The sequence below is a fragment of the Zootoca vivipara genome, chromosome 2 (assembly GCF_965207765.1).
Source record: "Zootoca vivipara chromosome 2, rZooViv2.hap1.1, whole genome shotgun sequence".
NCBI classification, from domain to species: Eukaryota; Metazoa; Chordata; class Lepidosauria; order Squamata; family Lacertidae; genus Zootoca; species Zootoca vivipara.
The window spans coordinates 66613560-66633306 of NC_142584.1; the positions used below are offsets into that span (position 1 = coordinate 66613560).

A 19747-nucleotide genomic window follows, 5' to 3' on the forward strand; every position below is an offset into this window, starting at 1 on the left:
CTACCCTCCTTTTTGGGGTTCAGGTCAAAGTTGCTGAACTTTTTTTAGGAAGGAGGAAGACCAATTGAAGGGGGGGGTTAAGGTCAAAGTTGTTGAGTTTTTTCAGGGAGGAGGTAAAATGTTGAGCTTTTTTTTTAGGGGAGCCACAGTTGTTCGGCTTCTTTGGGGGGAGCCAGTGATCTACCAGTGATCTACTGCAGACATCCAGTGATCTACTGGTAGATCACGATCTACCTGTTGGACATGCCTGATGTATAGCACTGAAATCAAGTTGTGTGTGTGTGTGAAACAACAGTAGAGGGCTGTTCTGAAGCATTACTAGGAATAGAATGGTGGACTAGATGGACCTTTGGTCTGATCCAGGAGACCTTTTCTATTTTTATGACATTCATGGTCTCCTTCAGATGTTTAGAATCACAGCAAGCTTCTAAAAATCTGATGCTGATTTAATAGTCATTCTCAGTGACAGCCACATATTGGAGTCTCTTAATTTGCCTTCTGGTTTATGAGTCTTGGCATAAACTGCAGTCACATTTTTAATACTTGTTCACACCATGAAGCTTATCGCCTTCTCTTTTTTGAGAAAGAAATGAAATTACCATTGACATTCTCAGGAGAGACCAAGAGTTCCTTGGCCCAGAAATGTCACAGCCCACACAAGTACAGTGGTACACTGGTTCTCAAACGCCTTGGTTCTCAAACAACTTGGAACCCAAACACTGCAAACTCGGAAGTAAGTGTTCCGGTTTGCGAACTTTTTTTTGGAAGCTGAACATGCTCTGTTTTGAGTGTTACGCTTCCGATTTGAGTGCCACACTTCTGTTTTGAGTGTTACGCTGAGGTCTGTCTGTTTTTGCTATTTTGCGTTTTTGTTTTTGCGGCTCTTTTTGCTTTGATGGTTTTTTTTGTTTTTTTGTTTTGACTGTAGTACCTTGTTTATTGCTTTCATTTTATGGATCAATGGTCTCGTTAGATAGTAGAATTAATGTTATATTGCTGTTTTAGGGGTTGTTTTAAAAGTCTGGAACAGATTAATCCATTTTGCATTACTTTCTACGGGAAAGCATGCCTTGGTTTTGGAACGGACTTCCGGAACGGAATAAGTTTGAGAACCAAGGTACCACTGTACTGTATTAGTGTGATTGGATAGTGAAGTTTCAGCTTTTAGTGTCAGAAATCCTTGAACCTGACTTACTCTCTGAGAATTGGACAAGAACCATGTCCATTTAGCCACCGCTGCAAACTTACAGTAATGTGCCTCCAGATCTCAAATATCCCCAGTCATCTCTTCCCTTGCTTTGCTCTCTTATGTGTGCTTTGTTGCAGTTATCCCCTGCCCTGCTAGATCTCTTCCTTTCCTGCCTTAAACCCTTATTTCTACAACAGAACGTGCCCATGCATCACTTCTAGATCCTAACTATGGATGGTTTCAGATGTTGCATTGGAGCACTGAAAAGATAACGCTCTTTCCATGCTTCTGGGTAGTAGTAATAGCAGCAAACTATCATCTTCAAAAGGAGCTGTATAAGCTGGATACCTACCGGTATGTAGCACGTAGCAGAATGGAAGCAGGATGTGCAAGTTATTCATACATTTCCCCCCCAGCAGCAATTCTGGGTAGTATCCAAAGCCATCTTCAGTTTCCCAGACTTTGCCTGCTTCAGCTTTGAGCCTGCTTCATTTACCTGTCCCTGACTTAGCCCTGACTACTTGTATTATCGGTCTGTCACTGTCAATTTATTATTACATTACAGATTTGCCCAGTTTGTCCTATTGCTGCAAATACTTAGTGGAACATCAGAAGAACCCTGCTGGATCAGGCCAAAGGAGGCCCATCTAGTCCACATCCTACTCTCAAGAATTGGTTGGCCACTGTGAGACTTGGAGAAAATCCCCTTATGCAATTGGAAATCCTTGGAGAGGGAATGTGTTTTGAATACTGCCCACTATTACAAGTGAGGTCTCTCTCACCATAGATTTGTATATTGGCATAAATGGAAGGGGGTTTGATCCTACAGGGATGCACTAGTTCCAGCGTGTGACAAAATAAAGTGTCAGTTGTTATTGAAGTCTGCAGAGGTTAGACTCTTGGCAATTCCTGCAGTAAGCCAGTCTCTCGTCTCAGTTCTTTTTTTTTTCCACTTATCTCCACTAGAATTGCCAATTTAGCCCAGTCTTCTGGCAATCACTGGCATTTCAAAATGAGGTGAAACGTAATGCAAAACACACACATTGTAAGATAATATACCATACCTCAGAAATGTCATACCCCTATTTTTCATAATGTGATGGAATTTCACCCTAAGGCTTGAAGGATTTATTTTCCTCCACCTATGTAGCACCAATTATTCTTATTCTAGTTACCAATTATAGTATAGCTGCCCAATTTATCTTGGTTAAATTCTGATACTTAGATACAATCTGTGTTGGAGATTTTCATAGGTCAGTTAAAAATTATGTGAGAGTATCCTTTAATCAGTTTGGAACTAGCCCTAAGGCAACGCAATCTCTATGCTTTATTTTTGCTTTATTTATTTATTTGGCAAGGGGGGCAGAATGTACCACCACTACACTGCTGGAACATCCCCATAGCCTATATTTACCACGTTGAGAGGGACACACATACACATACAAAAGCAGCATTAGAAAGGGATACATCAAACACGGCCAGCATCCCTGGGAAAATTGGCACTGCCCATTATGAATCAGGGATTGTGCTGGCAATGTTACTTGCACAGCACCCAAGTAATTTCCTGGGCTTGCAAATATCAAGTGTAGCCCTCCTGCCAACAGGGGTTAAAGATTCAGGTAGGGAGGTAAAAACCCTTTGGCCAAGCAGCCCAAGGGAGGAGTTGAGCTGTGTAACAAAGGCAGCTAGCTACAGACACTTGCTGACAGCAATAACTATCAGTGACTCACTGCATAGAGCACGGGGCTGGGAAGCAGGATATGGGAGTGTGAGCCCTACTAGAGGGAGGGGGCAAATCTGGCCGTGCTCACCTTTTGTAAACCTAGCCACACACAGACAGAGTGGGGAGGGAGGTAGGTAAGGGAAGGAAAAGGCTATATCAGGGGCAAAAGAGAGGGAGTTTCCAAAGTTTGAACCCACACTGCAATTACCACAGAGCCAGTCAGCCAGAGGAGCAGACAGTTAGTAGACACACCATGGCGCATTTGTTTTCCTCCCATCCTCAGCCTGAACACCCATGCATAGTTGCCAGGAGCTCTGGGGCTGCAGAAGAGTAGGCTGGAAGTCCCTGGTTCAAGGTGCAACTCCACGCTAGGGAAGGTGAGGGAACATCCCCCCCACACAGCCAGGATAGCTCAGTTGGTTAGAGTGTGGTGCTGATGATGTCAAGGTCGCAGGTTCAATTCCTGTATGGGATAGCTATGTGTTCCTGCATTGCAGGGTTTGGACTTGAATCTCTACAATTCTATGATTCTATGTATCCAGGCATATCTGAGCCAGTCAGGAGGAGCGCTGCTCTGCTGCATGCCCATTAACCTGATTCCTGCATGCGCTGCCTAGCCCTTTTTGCTCACCTCTGCTCTCTGGCAACCTACATGGTCAATCCACCACCCTCTCACTTTTGCAAGGTAGGCCAGCCCTGCCAGGTAGCATCCCAACAGGGCCCATTGCTTCTCCCAGCTTTTTGTTATAAAGCAGAGCATTCACTGAGCGGAGAATATCTGGCAGGAGAAATATATCCAGAAGTTTAAAAATATGTGTTCATATATTTACCGGTATATGTGAAGTATAGACAAGAGGCCAAGTGAAAGAAACAAAATGTGAAGCTTGTATTGGAAAAGAATGTGAATAGGATGGAAGCGAGTGAAGGTATATTTGGGTGGATTTGGAGCAGTATGCAGACTGCAGAAAAAGTTGAAGAAGTATGACGGTGCTTATCCTAAGAGTCCTAGGGTCCAATGTGATATTGCAGAAGATGGGAGATCCTTCAATAGATGATTGAAAGGAAACTAAGAGGAAAAAGGAACAAGATCAAGACTTGGATAGAACCACATGGAGCAAATTAAAGAAAAGGGTGGAGACCACAAAACATTTTAGAAGACAGAAAACAGTGAAGAGTAATTGGACATCAGACTATGAACTGAACAGTAGAGAAAGAGATTTGGCAGGAACTGGCTTCCATCCCAGTTGGCATGACAGGTCTGATTGAGGAATTTCCATACAGATTCAATGCGTCACAGTCCTAGTGTTACCTGAACAGGTTCATCCATGTGAACCAGCCCAACTTCATTTTATTCCAGTTTGTTTGCCACCTTTCCAAATTACTGTGTTTGAGGTGGTTTAGAACCCTAAGAAATGACAAAATATACACTAGAAATCACTGCCACCCTGTAACAATTCAAAATATAACCAAAAACTATTAACATTCAATAATTTGTTTCACATATAGTATCAACAACATGACAATAAAAGAAAATCACCCCATCAGCTAATCATGAAATTATTATGAACAAAACGGTGGTATTGGGAAATATTTATTTTATTCCATTCTGTATGTGAATTGCTTCCTATAAAATATCTCGGAAAGTAATAACTACATCAACAATAAACACATGTGCACACACACACACAATTTCAAATATAAAAACAATTTCAGTTTGATGCAGATACTGAGTGGGATAAAAATATTCACTGCAAAGGCTTGTTGAAGAACAGAAGCTATTCAATAGACTTTGAAAAGATAACTAACTGAGATGGTGTCTGTCTGAAAGAAACAGTATGGAGTTCCCAAGAGTTGGTGCTGCCATTCTAACGGCCCAATTCCTACATTGTACAGAATGGGCCTCTTGATTAGATGGCATATGCAGAAGTCCATTTCTCTTCACAGTGCAGTCATTGCTTGGGCATAGAAGGAGTAATACACTCTTATATTCTGGTCCCAAGCTCTATAGGCTTTGTATACCAGCCCCTTGAACTTAGTCTGGTAGCTAATTGGCAGTGGGTATAATTCTTTCAGCAACGGCATAACACGATGGTGATAGTCTGCCTCAGTGAGCGGTTGAGGCCACTGCATTTTGCACAATCTGCAGTTTCTGAACCAACTTCATGGGCAGCGTCACATGGAGGCTACCAGTGCATGAGCAACCATTTTCAGGCTATCCTGGTTCGGAAATGGCCGTAGCTGTCTTGCCAACCAAAGCTGGTAAAAAAGCACTCCTAGCCATGAAGGTCACCCCAGCCTCTATTTCTTTATTTACAAGCATATGCACCACTTTTCACCATATGTCTCAAAGCAGCTTACAGAAATAAAAACACCCAATATACAGTAGGTAGCGGGGAGAACATTAGAACAACATTCTAATGGTGTGAAGGTCTCCTGGTTTAACCTAACATCTGAAACTTAGCAAGGACAGTGCCTGCCTAATTTCTAATGGTAGGGAGTTCCTTAGAGTTACAGTGGAGGCATGGCTTCTTGTTGATATGAGCTGTGCTTCTGGTCCATGGGGGACCACACTTCCCTGGATGATCTCACTTATCAACCTGGGACATACAGGGTAAAGCAGTCAGTAAGGTATCCTGAGCCCAGGTTGTTCAGGACATTGTACATGGTAGCAGACGGGAAGCCAGTGCCAGTCTTCTAAGTCCGTTGTCATGTGTTGGTGGTAGTCTGTTTCTATCACCAGTCTAGCCAGAGCATTCCACAATAGTTGAAGCTTCTGGATGAAACGCAAGGGCATAGTCTTGAGGTTATCAGTACACATGGAATTTAGTAGTCAGGTCATCCCTAATCAGGAACTGCCACACTTGGTGGGCATACCAGCAGATAAAAAGAACTCCCAGTCACTAAGGCCACCAAGTTAGTTCCAGGAGCACCCCAAACTATGTGCCTGCTCCTTCAGAAGGAGTGCAGCCCTATCCAGAGTGGGCAACTGCCCTCTCTCTTGTATCTGGGAACCAGCCTCTAGTCTAGTGTCAAAGCTGGATCCAGGAGCACACCCAGTCTATACCCAGGCATACCTGCTCCTTTAGGGGAGTGCAACCCAATAGAAAGGCAGCTGTCCCATTATTGAGACTTGGGAACCACTTGCCCGCATTGCCTCCATCTTGCAATGATTCAGACTCTTTTTTTTTTTTTTTGGCCTTCACCGAGTCCACACTCTGGTCCAGGGCATGCACAGTCTCTCCTGATTCAGATGGGGTGTGAGCCTCTAGGCCAGGAAAGTTTCAAGAGTCTTGGCACTGTATAGGAATCTAGGCCGCCAAATCCTCTGGGACATCTATTGAAACGCCCCATCCTATCTGCCAGTCAACATGGGATAGGATCATTATAATGAGCCTTTAGCTACTGTCGCTACCCTTTGTCATGTGCACTGGGGACCCAATTATGTGCACCAAGGGGGGGGGGAGATCTCTTATTCCTTTGCAAGAACTGTGTCAACATCTGTTAAAGCTGGGCGGGCTCTCTGCCACAAGCCTACTTTGAACAGACTGTATATTATCAGTACATGTGGGAACATAAATGAGCTGTGTGGAAGTCTGTTGCCATGGAAACCTTCCTCTTTGGGACTTCCTTGATCCACTTGATATGACTGGAGCCAACTTACTGGCCCCTACAAGAGGGAATGTGGAGTCCCGGGTTCTGTTGCCAGTTTGACTGTGGACCTTTTTTGGCGCCTGTTGGCAAAGTCCTTTTAACATTGTGCTTCCGTACTCGTGGCAGCTTTTTGACTCAGGGTTATGAGCATGTTGGGCTGATTCATTATCTGATAATTAATGAGCCTGCAGTGCTTAGGGTCATTATCTTGCAGGGTCAGAGCATGAACATTTGGCAGCAAGCTCGTTTAAAATGGAGGTGCAGAGAGTTGCTCTGAGGTGCTAGCCTTCTTAGAGCCACTGCCCTGGGCAATTCAAGAAATCAGCCCTAGTTTGGTAATGATGGAAAGTGGAACTGTTGTAGTAGAAATATTGAGATTACCTTCTTAGAGGCCTATGATTAAAAGGAAGGACGTGTATAATAGAGCTCCTCCCCCCCCCACTCCGGGTTATGACTTTTGCTTTGTGATGTTTAGCTTATTTTTTTAGTTGATGATTTAAGTGTTTTATGAATTGTAATTGTTTTCCTGATGATTTGTTAAATATTCTATGTTGTTAATAGTGTATTTGTGATATATTATGCTGTACTGTATCATGTCATTGTTATGTATTGTTCGTAAGCCACTTTGGGATTCATTTGAATGAAAAGCGGCATAGAAGTATAATAAATCACATCAGATCAGTGCATTGAGCTCTTACAGTGGGCATTTAGGCTTAGCCATGCAGAGGATGAGAGTGCCTTCTGCCATCTTATAGTGCCTTATGCTAGCTTACCTGACTGGTACACCAACTATGACTATGCTTGAGCAGAGATAGCCTGGCTTCAGTGATCCTGGTGTGTCTTGGTAACCTAATTAGGTAACTGTGAGGTGTTGTATTTTGGACTGCCTTTGATGATGGTCTAGAAACTACAGATAGTATAGAATACAGTTGCAAGAGTACTATTTGGGGCTGGGTACTAAGAGCCTAGTATGCCAACTACACTGGCACCCAGCGTGTTGCCAGGCGCAATTGCTGATTCTGACCTTCCAAGTCCTTCAGTGCAATATGTGAAAAACCACTTTCCACCCTTTTCTACTTATATACCCCGAGATCAACAATGGGGATCCTTCGCCAAGTCCCAACTCAGCTGAGATACAACAGGTGGCTACAAAAAAACTGGGCTGCTCAGTAGTAGCTTGCCAGAGAGGTTCTCTCTGCTGCCTAGCTAGACATATTTTCGCCCCCAGGCAAAACCCTTTCCTATTCTCACAGGTTTTTTAAATCTGTCACTTTTAATTTCTTTTTCTACTCCCCCCCCTTCTGTGGTTATGCTTGGTTCCCCCCCCAATAATTTGTTTTCCTATCTGGAATGTTGCTGCCTCTTTTAATGCTGTTTCTGTATTGCATTTATTTTTTGTGATGGGTGTAAGAAACTATATTATCAGGACTAGTCTCTAGCCTATTGCCTGCTGTGCTGGCTTCTGCTCAGAGGGAGTTTTTGTTGGACTTCCGGGAGCATTCGGAAATATGGCTCTCCACCTGCTGTCAGAAGTCCTTAACCTTCGCCTTTATTTTGCTGCATGTGTAAACCAGACCTTAATCTGTGGCATTTGGAGACCAAACATTCATTTGCAAACAGTTAACAGCAGGCTTTCATGCTCTCTCCTAGTAAGGCTGAGTATTCAAAGCCTTCACACCTGCTCAGGAAATGATGCTGTCCTCCCCTTCTTGCCTCCCAAATATCTTTTCCGGTTTCCTCCAATTCAGCTGTTTGTGCTTCCAGCTCATCTCTGAGCATGTTTCCAATTTAGTTCCCTGAAACACTGCCTCATCAGAATAAATCTGTGCCAAGATACTTCAGTTCTTGCCCCGAGAAATCACCAAACAGTTTAAGATACGAGTCCTGCCTTTAGTTAGAGGGGACACAGAGGATTGTTACGCCTTATATTATTGCCTCCATGAGGAGGGAAAAACAGCAAGTCATATATGCTTGTTTCTCTACTGTTCAACTCTGGCAGTGTATATCTGGAGCCAGGTCTGGAGACAAGTACCGTATATAGAAACTGGGTGACGTTTCTGAAGTTTAGGAGTCTGAGATTTATCCTACCCCGAGAGTGCCCACTCATACATCACCAAGAAAGAGAAAACCCATTACCAAGAAGAGGTAAAAAAACAACCATACAAACCTATAGTAAATCTGCATGTGCTAATTCATATGTATAGATGCAGATTTAGAAAGAATATTTTAGGTAAAAGTACAAACATCTCATCCATAGTGGGAAAGACTGACCAGGTGACCTGTGTGCCTCTCAGTCCACTGTTGAGGGGCAACTTCAAAGACAACCCCCCCCTTCTTGGTTCTTTTATCTTTAAACTGGATTTTGACCAGACAGCCCTTCAAATAGAGAACTGTCCTCTCCATAGTAGGACACATGGCCACCCTATCTGCCCCATGGAAGCTGGCAAGCATTAGGTTGTGGTTTGTGCCTTCCTTCCTTTCCCACCTCTTAACCAACTGAACAGCAGGCTGTACACTTAACTAGCCTGGAGCTAAAAAAGGCCCTGTTCTGTGTGAGAGGGAAATTGCAGTTGCATCATCACTATCACCCTGACAATATGACAGACCAAGGCTGAATCCTGGTAGGGAGCTGCTTTCCTCATTGTGGTCCCATCAAATGTCATGCCAGACTCATGTCCTGTTCTGACTGGCCTGTTAAGCCGCAAAAATATGCTACCTTTATATAAGCTTTATATAGGATTCTGGCTGCACTTGACCAAGCGGGCCAGGGGAGGCTATCAGTGATCATCACTGGAGCAGGATGTTCTTAGGGACAGTAGAGGCTGCCACCACCATATAATGTATAGAACAGTGGTGGGGAAACTTGGCACCCTCCATATGTTCGTTGTTGGACTCTTGCCCCCATCAGCTGCAGCCAGCATGGTCCATGGTCATGGATCATGGGAGTTGTAGTCCAACTGCATTAGCTGGAGGTGGTGGGGAGGCACAGGTTCCCCAGCCCAATATAGGGGCTTGCCAGGAGTTCTTTTATTGGCGGCTAAAATAAGGAAACGATTTGCAGTAGCCTTGGTGAGAGAATAACCGGTAGCTGCACAAGTAATGTCAGTTTTGGAGCTCCTCCTTTGCCATCCAGCGTGTTTATTTTTGTTTTCCACCCTACTGCCTGAGGCGGGTGGGAGGAGCTAGAGATGGGACTCAGCTTGTCATCAGAGGAGAATAACTTAGGCTTCTGTGGGGAGCAGGTCTGGGTGGATCCTGCCTCCTTGTTGGGAGTTGCTTCTTCCTGCTGAAGCATCTCCTGCATTTGGACTCTGCTCTGGCTGGGTGAGTACAGTAAATAGCTCAGTAAAAGGGATGCAGGAGACAGGGCCCATAGTTAGCTGTAGGGCAGGGGTGGGGGACCTTGCAGCCCTCCAGATGTTGTTGGGCATTTATGCCCATCAGCCTCAACCAGCAAGGCCAATGGTCAGGACTGATGGGAGTTGTAGGCCAACCACAGCTTCTGGACTCCCTACCCCTCCTGTAATATCAGTGGCTTCTGTTGGTTTCGCTTGACCACCAAAGCTTAAGAGAAGACTTGTTTCCTAGCATGGTGTCGCTAGGAACTGGTGTGAGGACCTTTTGCTGACAGGAATGGATTGGGATAGATTTTTAGCCTGGTGTTCCCACAGGCTGGTGGGAACAAACATATCAATAACTTGTGTTCCTATGTGACTTCTTTTGGCAGTGCTGGCATTCCACTTGTCGTTAAATCTCCATGGCAACAGCACAGGCTTCTCATGTGACCTGTGACCCTGGCCATTGTCTTTTTGATCCTTACTCTCTGGATTCCGAGCCCGAAGACGGCAGCATGGGCAGCGTGGGCAGCCTAGTAGAGAAACAGGATTTCTTGCCAACTGCTCCGGGAGGTCTGCGCGGCATGCGTCAGCCAGATGGGCTGCTCCGGAAAGGAATGTCACAGCGTGAAGTTTTTGGCTACTTGCATGGGGGCAAGCGGGCTGAGAAGAAGCACCAGTCATCCGGAGGTGGCTTTAAAAGGGACTATGAGAGTGACCGGGAGAACCAGTCCCCTGAGCGGTATTTCCGGGACAATCAACGGGCAGCTGATTTCTCCAAGAGCTCCTTGCCTGAACGTGGACGCTTTGACAAGGTGAGCAAGCTGGGGGTGTGGTTTTAGGAAGGAAGAGAGAGTTTCTTGGCAGAGACACTGATCAGAAGGGGAATGGGGTGGGGCTTCTTGGCATAAATCCAATGCATTTTCCCATCAGTAGTCCTACAGTATTTCTGATGTGTTGAAACAGAAAGCCTTTAGCTTTACATAGGGTCCAGCAGCGTGTGATGTGGGGATATTGGATTAATGGGGTGTTCTGGAGGTCAGGAACTTGCGGTCCTCCAGGTGTTGTTGGGCTCTAACTCCCATCAGCCGAAGCCAACGGTCAGGGCTGTTGAGGGCTGTAATCAAACAATATATGGGGGGGCACAGGTTCTCCACCACTGCATTGGAGCATAGGAGGAGCTAATGGACCCAGAGGGACCTGGAACTAAGGAGGTGCAGTTTGCAGTGGACAGAACAACTATATTGGCTACTGATGCTGTACTGTTGCTATCGGTGGACCCTGGGATACACTTGGCCCCATGGCCACCAGATTCCACATGGTGTCCAGTATGTTGCTGCTGGCTAGGGAGTGCCCAGCCTACTTGGTCAAAGAAGTAGGCTGCCTCTGCCTCAAACTTCTTCTTCTTGAAGGCCTATGTCATTTATCTTCAACAGCTGAAAGAGGAAGAAGTTGAGGGGCGATCAGTAGGGAAAACCAATCTATATAACGGGGTAGGAACCCTTTTTTTTAGACCAAGGGCTGCAATCCTTTTGGGGCTACATGCCAGTGTTGGGTGGGGCCAGAGGCAGAAGTGGGCAGAGCAACAACATATATGAATTTTACTTTTGTGCAGGTGGCTAGTTTCCACACACACACACACACTCATGTACCCTTGTATCCTCCATCTTGGCAAGCGACAAGCATTATCAATTTCAATCAAGCACACGCTGCAGCCAAGCAAAAACATTCAGGGCAGTATCCCCACCCCCCCAATAACCATCACTTTATTAATGCAGCAAAACGAGTACTGCCAAGACATGTGCAAATGGATCTGCATTGTCTGAGAAAATAGTCCTCTCTGTTGAGGGAGTGCACCTCTGCTTTGCAAGAGGAGCTGTGAAGAGAGGCAATATCCTTTCACCAAGGAGGAGACATGGGTTGTGGGTTTTGCAGATAGGACATCACTACAGCCAAGCTAGACAACATGAATCTGCTCATCATCTGTTTGGTATCTTCTGAGCTCCGAGAGTTGGCAAAGCTGATGAACGAACAGTAGACAGCAACCCAGGCGCACCACTTTAGCTTCAGCATCAAGCCACACATACTGAAAATCATTCCCAGTAGATTCATGTAGTCTGGTGTGGTGTCTTCCAGGGTAGGGTTGTTCTCTGTGGACAGAGGTTTGTATCTGAGAATGTGATTTGGCCGCCGTGGGTTCATTACGTTGTTACCGGCCATTGTGCACTGCCTATGGCTACTCCAAGCAGCCCCCATCACAACACCAACTTCCGCTTCCGCTCAATACTCAGAGCAGTATTCAAAGAAATAATTTCATGAGCAGAACTACTTCCACTTGCACAATGGGACTCCTCCCACCATGTGAGGTGCGTGCCTCCCCAGATTTGCTCCAGAGTGTTGGGGCATCCCCTAGATCAGAATCGGGGGCAGGGTGGAGGGAGAAGAGGGGGAGATGGTTGCACAAGGAGAATTCCGTGTGCTGATGGAATGTTTACCTTAGCGCCATATTGAATTCCACCGTAGCTCTATATTGAATTCCATCCTTGAGGCGGGTACAAAGCAGGGCCAGTAGCGGGTGTGGCTGAGGAAGGGCGTGCGGCTTGAGAAGAGTCCCATTGGCCAGATAAGAGACCTGGAGGGCCACAGTTGCCCCCTAAGACTGATGTTCTGCATCCCTGCTATATCCAACTCTACAAACTGTGGCAAGAACATGTGGACCTCCTTCCATCCCTGCTTTGCTCATGGGTTGATGTACCTGCTAATGGCTCTTGTGTTCCTTCCAGTGTCGGATCAGACCCTCTGCCTTCAAGGTGGTGTCTGGGAAGAGCTTGTTGTCCATGCCGGGGTTGTCATCAGCCAAAGGCCAGAAGCTGTCCAAGAGCAACGGGAGCCTGCACACGCTGCTGACCCAGAGCAGCACCAGCAGCTCCTCGCAACGCGGCCCCCTCCGCAGCCACCTGCTGCACACCATCAGCCTGGACGAGAGCACCAACTCTATCCAAAGCTTCCCCACCTACACTCCCCGTTTCAAACCTGCTCCAACCCAGCTCAGTGCTTCCGTAGGCCACATCAACCACATTGGTGGTTCCTTAGACAGGACTTCTCGGGGGCCACGGGACCCTTTGGCTGTAGACAAAGCACCTCTGTCTTGCAAGAGCCTGAGCCGCCTGCAGAGCTCTGGGGAACCACCCCCTCCATATGAACCCACATACTCCTTGGAAGATGTGGTGAAGCAGCTCGAGGACCGGCTGACTGAGAAGGGCATGGAGCTCCGCCAGCTTAAGAGAAATCTGAGTGAGAATGATGATCCCTTCACACAGGTGGGTGGATTTTCGCCACAGGGTGGGCTTATTTGGTCCTGTGGAAACTACAATCTGCTCTCCCTTTCCTCATTTTGCCTTCTGGTTTTTTTGGATCTTGCATCATCCTCTGTTCCTAAAGCATCCCATCCTTAATTTGCATCCCACATACATCACTGTCAGCCATGTCACCCTTCTCTAGGCTTGCTAGTACTGTAGCCACTTTCCTGGATGCCTGTGGTGAATAAGAATGGCCTCAGGGCAATGGAGAAGCTTTTCTGTGGAGGAAGAGAGCTGGTTGCTCCTACACTGCTTTCAGGCTTTCAAAGTGCCATGCAGGTTACTAACATGGGTATGTTGGGGCAGGTGGACTAGTAACAGTACTTCATTGCAAGGCTGCTTATTTGCAAGACTCTCGTGTCTGCTTTCCACTCCTATCTGGAACCAATTCCTGCCACTGATCTAGTCCTGAGCTATTTTGAAAGAATGGGTGCGATATAAATTTAATTAAAGAATTCCTTGTACATTCCTCATTAAGTATATAACAGAATTAGAGGAAAAGGAAAAAATAGTTTACATAGGAGATGTGTGTGAAGGTATCCTGTGTACCAGTGGAAGGAAGGAGCAGAGCATGTAATCGTTGTGGTGAAGCTTTTCCACACAGAAATGGGTTATGTTGAAATACGTGTTGGTGATGGATCTCCTCTGTGGAGCAGACTGTAAAGCTGAGAACCTGAGCTCCAATTTTTCTCCCTGGTCTGATTTTACTATATGAATTTGTTGTTGTTTAGTCATTTAGTCGTGTCCGACTCTTCGTGACCCCATGGACCAGAGCACGCCAGGCACTTCAATGATCATATACTATATGTATATGATCATTGAAAAACATCTTATCTTACATTGGTCCCAACACCCATTTCAAGGGTGCTGGACTCCCCACAGTGAAAGACAATGGCCAAATTGTGTTACAGGCAGGGTTTAAAAATAATTGTGTAAATATGCTCATAAAAGTGAGTTGCCCAATTGTCCCTATGTGAATAATTTGTGTGGTCTAATATATTAAACAACTGCTTTTGGGGGCAAACTTTTCTGCTTGATTTCCTTGAAGCAATTCTTAGCCTCCCTAGGCTATCAATATATTCCGGCGTATAAGACGACTGGGCGTATAAGACGACCCCCAACTTTTCCAGTTAAAATATAGAGTTTGGGATATACTCACTGTATAAGAAATACGACCCGGCGTATAAGACGACCCCTGACATTTGAGAAGATTTTCCTGGGTTAAAAAGTAGTCTTATACGCAGGAATATACTGTAAATGGTGCTTCATAGCCCCTTTTGTTTTGCTTGGTTTTGTTTTGAAAGTCTTCTTTGTTGTTGATGATGTAGAGAGCGCAATAGAGTGAAAAAGTGAACTGCTCAGTTAATATTGCAGGGTTTTGCTGCCCATCCATATCTTCTGTTTGGAATATACAGTCTTACTGAGTGTCAAGCTATACTCTGGGGACAGAAGGACTTAGCAGTTCTGCAGTCATTGGGTTTGTGTTTTGCTCTACCATCCTGAAAGTGCCAAGGAGTTACACATCATGAATATTGGAAAGCTGCTCCTTTTCTGAATCATAACGTATGTTAATTTAAGTTTATATACTCATACATATTCAAGTTGATTATAAATGAGCTGACTTACTCTGAAGCAGGCTAGTACTAGCCCTTCTTACCAGTCCTGTCTATAAACAGACTGGCGGCAGAATCTCAGGATGTAGACTTTCCCCAGTTCTGCTATCTGGATCCTTTCAGAGGTAACCAATATGGTCTCTCTGTTTCCGTACTACAACTCCTTGGCCATGCTGACTGGGGTTGATGGGGGCTTGGAATCCAACAACATCTGCAAGGTACTGTGTTGGCTGTGCCTTTTACCTTGTGATGCTATGGACTTAAACTGAGACATTTAAAGAATGAGTCCTAGAGTAGAATAGATTTGCCTTCCATAGAAAGCCTGAGCTTTCTGGATTGTGATATCTTTTGTACTGAGAAAAGCCATTGATTTGCCAACTGAATCTGGCCAGTCATCTCAAGGGCTGACGTAAGACCCCTCCATGATCTTCCCTCATTTTGACAGATGTTTGAGGACAAACAGCGCTTGTGGATGGATGAGCTGGATGAACTGAAGCAGATGTATGTAGCCAAGCTGCAGCAAGTGATGCAACAGGCCCAACGCAGCCAACGGGCACTTCAGCTGCAGCTCTACAAAGCTCAGCAGGAAAAGAAACGGCTGCAAGAAGAGCTGGACCTTCAGCAGAGGCAGTGCGAGGAGCTGAGGCTGCAGCAGCAACAGGCAGAGCGCCTGAGCCCCAAGTTGGAGGAGACCCAGTGGGAGGTGAGTGGGGAAAACCCATACAGAGCACAGTGCCAAGGTCCACTGCGATCCTGGCTCTTCTTTGCTCCTCAGCATGCTCATGGCTGCCAGTTCTATTGAACTCTGGTGTTTCTGCAAAGCAGATCAATTCTTACTAGACAGCTGGCAAAGTTTTTGTGGCTACTGCTTCCCTCTTGCCAAGCTGTAGAACTAAGTTTTCAGATGAAAAGCCTTATGTTCACAATCCTATCTGAACAACCCCCAACATCTCCCTTTCCCTCTGGTCTTTGTTGTTGCTTGGTTGACTTTGCCGTGGGCATGGCATTGTCCTTTGGAAATATTCCAACCCTTTCCCTGTGCTGTGCTGCAGCACCAAGGATTCAACAACTCACTGCTTCTCTTTGTCTAGTCTTATCCCCTGTTCTCACCCTAATGTACTGTTTTGACAGGTCTGTCAGAAGACTGCAGAGATTTCATTGCTCAAGCAGCAGTTCCGAGATGCCCAGGAGGAGATAGCCCAGAAACTGGGTGAAATCTTCAGCTTGAAAACACAGCTGCGGGAGGTCCGAACAGAGCTGCAAGCCAAGGACTCACAACTGGCACAGCTGGGGGACTCTTTCCAAACCTTGCCAGAGCGCAGCTCCCCCGTTCCTCCACGGGACTCTCCCATGCAAGCATGCCAGGACTTTTTGGGTTGTGAAACAGATGACTCTAAAAGTCAGGGGATGCAGGGGGAGAGCGCCGAGAGCGCCGAGTGGCTATGGGGAGAATTGCTGCGCGAGAGGCGCCAGGCCCAGCTGCAAGCTGCAAACTTTGAGCAGGAGCGGAAAACTTGGCAAAAGGAGAAGGAAAAAGTCCTGCGCTATCAGCGGGAGATTCAGGCCGGCTATATGGAGATGTACTACCGGAACCAGACACTGGAGAGGCAACTAAGTGAGTTCCGGCAGTTCCAAGCTGAGCCCAGAAGTATCAGCTCAGAGCCACCTTGGATTGAAAGAGTTGAGTCCTCAAAGATCTGAACAGTATGCAAGGGGCTCTGTGCTGGAATTACAAAGGGGAGAGGTACCACGCAGCAGCATGGACCTTAGGGTTTTGGTAGAAGAAGTGGTTAAACTAAAGGGCTGGTTAATCTCGCCCATAGAGGATTCTGAAGACTGCTGCTGTCCATGGAATGGAATCCCAGCATTGCACCTGGCATTTTCTGTCCGTCCAGGTAGGCCTTTGCCTCCCTGTCTTGGAGGGCAGAATGCTTTCCTATTGTGTCCTGCTTTGTGCCCACGCTGGCACATGTTATTGTGGAACGTGAACGGCCACGATTGGGAGCTGTGGCCCTTCTTGAAAAGGTCTGAAGAAGAATGTGCAAAGGATGGTGCCACCAAGTAATGAGCCCTTTGTGGAGCTTTGGCTGTGTCTCCTCACAACTTGAAACTTGGCCTGTTGCACTGAGAAGCAGCGGCGGAGCAAGCTTACAATACAAGGCACACACCACTGAGGGGTGCCCCAGTTTTGGATTTGAAAGTTCTGGGCCAGAGTGATGAGTCCTGAAATGGAAGTTCTACCTGGCAATTCCTGGAATAAAAATCTGCCTGACATCTTTGGCTCCATGTTTGTTGCTTTCTCTTTCCACTGTAGTATCCCCTAACATTTCTGCTATTGTCAACCATGGCATTTATACTGTAATGAAAATTCAATACACATGCTTACGTTGCTCCACAACCAGTTCTTGCAGTCTTACCTAGGCCAGTTAGAGCAGCGAGAAGAAATGGGGCCATGCATAAGACAAGAATGGAGATGACTCTCTTCCCTGTGTTTCTTCGTTAGGGAGGTGGGTGGGTGGGTGGGTAGGTAGGGGGTGGTGATAAGAGGGAATCTTCTTGAAGCATTTTTCTGTATCCAAGGGGGGGGAAAGTCAGTATAATCCTTTATCCGGACTGCAATCCGAGATGATGGAGAAAGGATTGATTGTGGTTTCTAGCATCCTGCAGCTTCTCTTTCTGCTTTAGAACAGGGTTTGCTCACCGTACTGGTAAGGAAAGTGTGAGGTGAGCACAGAGAGTTTGGCATGCCCAAGCCATTTGAATTCAGGAAATGTACAGCATAACCAGCAAGAGCAAAAAACAAAATAATTATCTGCTGGCTGGTAGAGAATTTGACAGATCTGATGACCAAATATTGTGCTGGGTGTGGAATATCCAGTCGTATATAACACAGCTTCCTTCCCTGCAAAACTTTCTCTAAATTATACTGCAGCTAAGCAATTTAATTTATTAGCCTAAGAAACTGGCTGAGCTTCACTGTGGCCCCGCCATTTCTAGAAATCTAATGTATTTATTGGATACCTATGATGTGTAATTGGCTCATGTCCAAGCCACAGGCCAAAAGTCAAAGGCCTGGGTTAGTGAATGGTGGGATGGAAATTAATGAAGAAATTGCAAAATAGATTGGATAAGAACATCAGGCTGCATAAAAAAATCCTAGGCCTGGATAGGGAACGTGCTTCCTACAATTCCAGTTGAATTGGATTTCCCTGGTCCCAGGAAACTGCAAAGGCTTGGCTTGTTTTTCTTGTCGGACAGCCGGCTGTTGAAATCCCTTGTTTGTTTCACTGTGCCCACACCAGTCCAGTGCTCTGTTGGCGCCTCATCCAAAATCCCCAAAGCAGGTTTCCACCCATCAATTAGAGCTGTGCAGAGTTGAGGAGCAACCCAGGAGAGGGCGGCACCAAAACTTGGCAGCAAAGCCAGAAACCAAGCTGCTAGCTCAGATGCCACAGGGAAGAGTTGAGGCGTCACAGGGAGCAGTGGTGCTTGCCTTCTAGAGCTGCTCGACAAACCAGTTTCCTGAATTCCACAGGACTGATTCATTCCCTGGAAGGCGATGGGGCTCGGGCAGGTGTCACTGATACAAAGAAGTCTGCGGTGCTACAGCTCAAATCCAAAAACACTTGGAAAGCTCAGACGTCCTGGCCCCTCCAGCCATCCTGCGCTTGACATGTGTTTCTTCCAAAGGTCTATGACAGCAGTGTTTCCTTCTTGGCCCCCAGCCCAGAAACCTGGTCTCTACAGCTTTTCCTACTTGGAGACAAGTGTGCCACTCCACTTTACATTTCTTCCCACTACAGCTGGACACAAGACAGCCTCGCAAGCATGTACTGTTCACTTTGGTGTTTTTCACTGGTGGGATCGTTCCTTAGTGTCAGTTCTGATATTTCATTTCCCGAACCTGTAGGTGAACATTGCTCAACAATCCTTTCCCACTTTTGTGGTTTATATCCAGCAAAGATGTGGACACTACATTTTTGTTACAAGCCAAGGTCAGAGGTTTTCTGTAGACTAGGTCATGTTTTTCAGCTGCTGTAGCTTCTGTCCATAAAGTGGACTGCCTGTCAACACTGAGGGACCCAAACAGGTACTCATGCTCCACTGCAAGTCTACTGTACTAGCATTGTGGACACATACGGTAGCACAATTCATCTGCATAAGCAATGGCCAAATTGTTGTGCATGAGCTGGGTGTTTAGCTGTTTTATCAAATTTTAATCAAGGTGTGATTGAAAAAGAAATGCACACATAAGGAAAATAAAATGTCTGGGACATGTTGCTCTTTGTTTTCAATGTAATGCCCCAGTTGAAAACCTCAGAAGAGCAATGAGATACCATGTGCATTTCATAAAAGTTGAACGGACTGCAGTCCAGTGTTTTCCAAAAGGCAAAGGACCACTGCTAATTTGCCTCTAGATTGAAGAATAAATATATAGGAAATGAGTTGTTAAGCCCTCATACCCACCAATAAAGGAATGTACCATTGGTAATGGAAAGCAGAGGTACTTTTTATTTTCCCTTCTTGCCCCAATGGAAGTAAGTCCCATTTAACTCAATGGGACTTACTACTGAGTAGATGTTTATAGGGTTGCACAGTAAAGGTAAAAACCAATACATTGAATTTAAGTTGGAGATGTAACTGGATGACACCACAGCTCTCCCAGAATTGGGCTTATATGGCTCTAGATAAACCAACAGGCTACCTGCATTTTGTATCAGGTGAAGTTTCAAGGGCAGCCCCATGCAGAATGCACTACAGCAATCAAAGGAATATTTATGTAGACATGCTCCTTGAGCAAATATTAAAGGTTTGTACCATCTCTGACACCTTGAGTTGAATAATTAACAGAAATGCTTCAAAAAACCCATAGTAAA

At 45.8% G+C, this 19747-nt stretch overlaps 1 protein-coding gene and 1 pseudogene across 3 annotated transcripts in view; one reads left to right on the forward strand and one right to left on the reverse strand.

Moving 5' to 3' along the window:
• The window catches only part of N4BP3 (NEDD4 binding protein 3), a 28613-nt gene extending 11469 nt beyond the window's left edge, over positions 1 to 17144 (forward strand). Inside the window, exons 2-6 of one of the 3 annotated variants that reach the window (XM_088662077.1) lie at positions 1755 to 1955; positions 10291 to 10713; positions 12682 to 13218; positions 15316 to 15573; positions 16002 to 17144. In XM_088662077.1, coding sequence (XP_088518203.1) covers positions 10321 to 10713; positions 12682 to 13218; positions 15316 to 15573; positions 16002 to 16571 — 1758 coding nt within the window. In that variant the 5' untranslated portion in view covers positions 1755 to 1955; positions 10291 to 10320 and the 3' untranslated portion in view covers positions 16572 to 17144. Of the gene's footprint in view, positions 1 to 1754; positions 1956 to 9753; positions 9888 to 10290; positions 10714 to 12681; positions 13219 to 15315; positions 15574 to 16001 lie in introns of those variants that run through there. The other 2 variants (XM_035105873.3, XM_035105872.3) reach the window with 2 other exon arrangements.
• Positions 11798 to 12118, reverse strand: LOC118080523 (PAT complex subunit Asterix pseudogene; annotated as a pseudogene).
• Positions 17145 to 19747: the final 2603 nt, after the last annotated feature.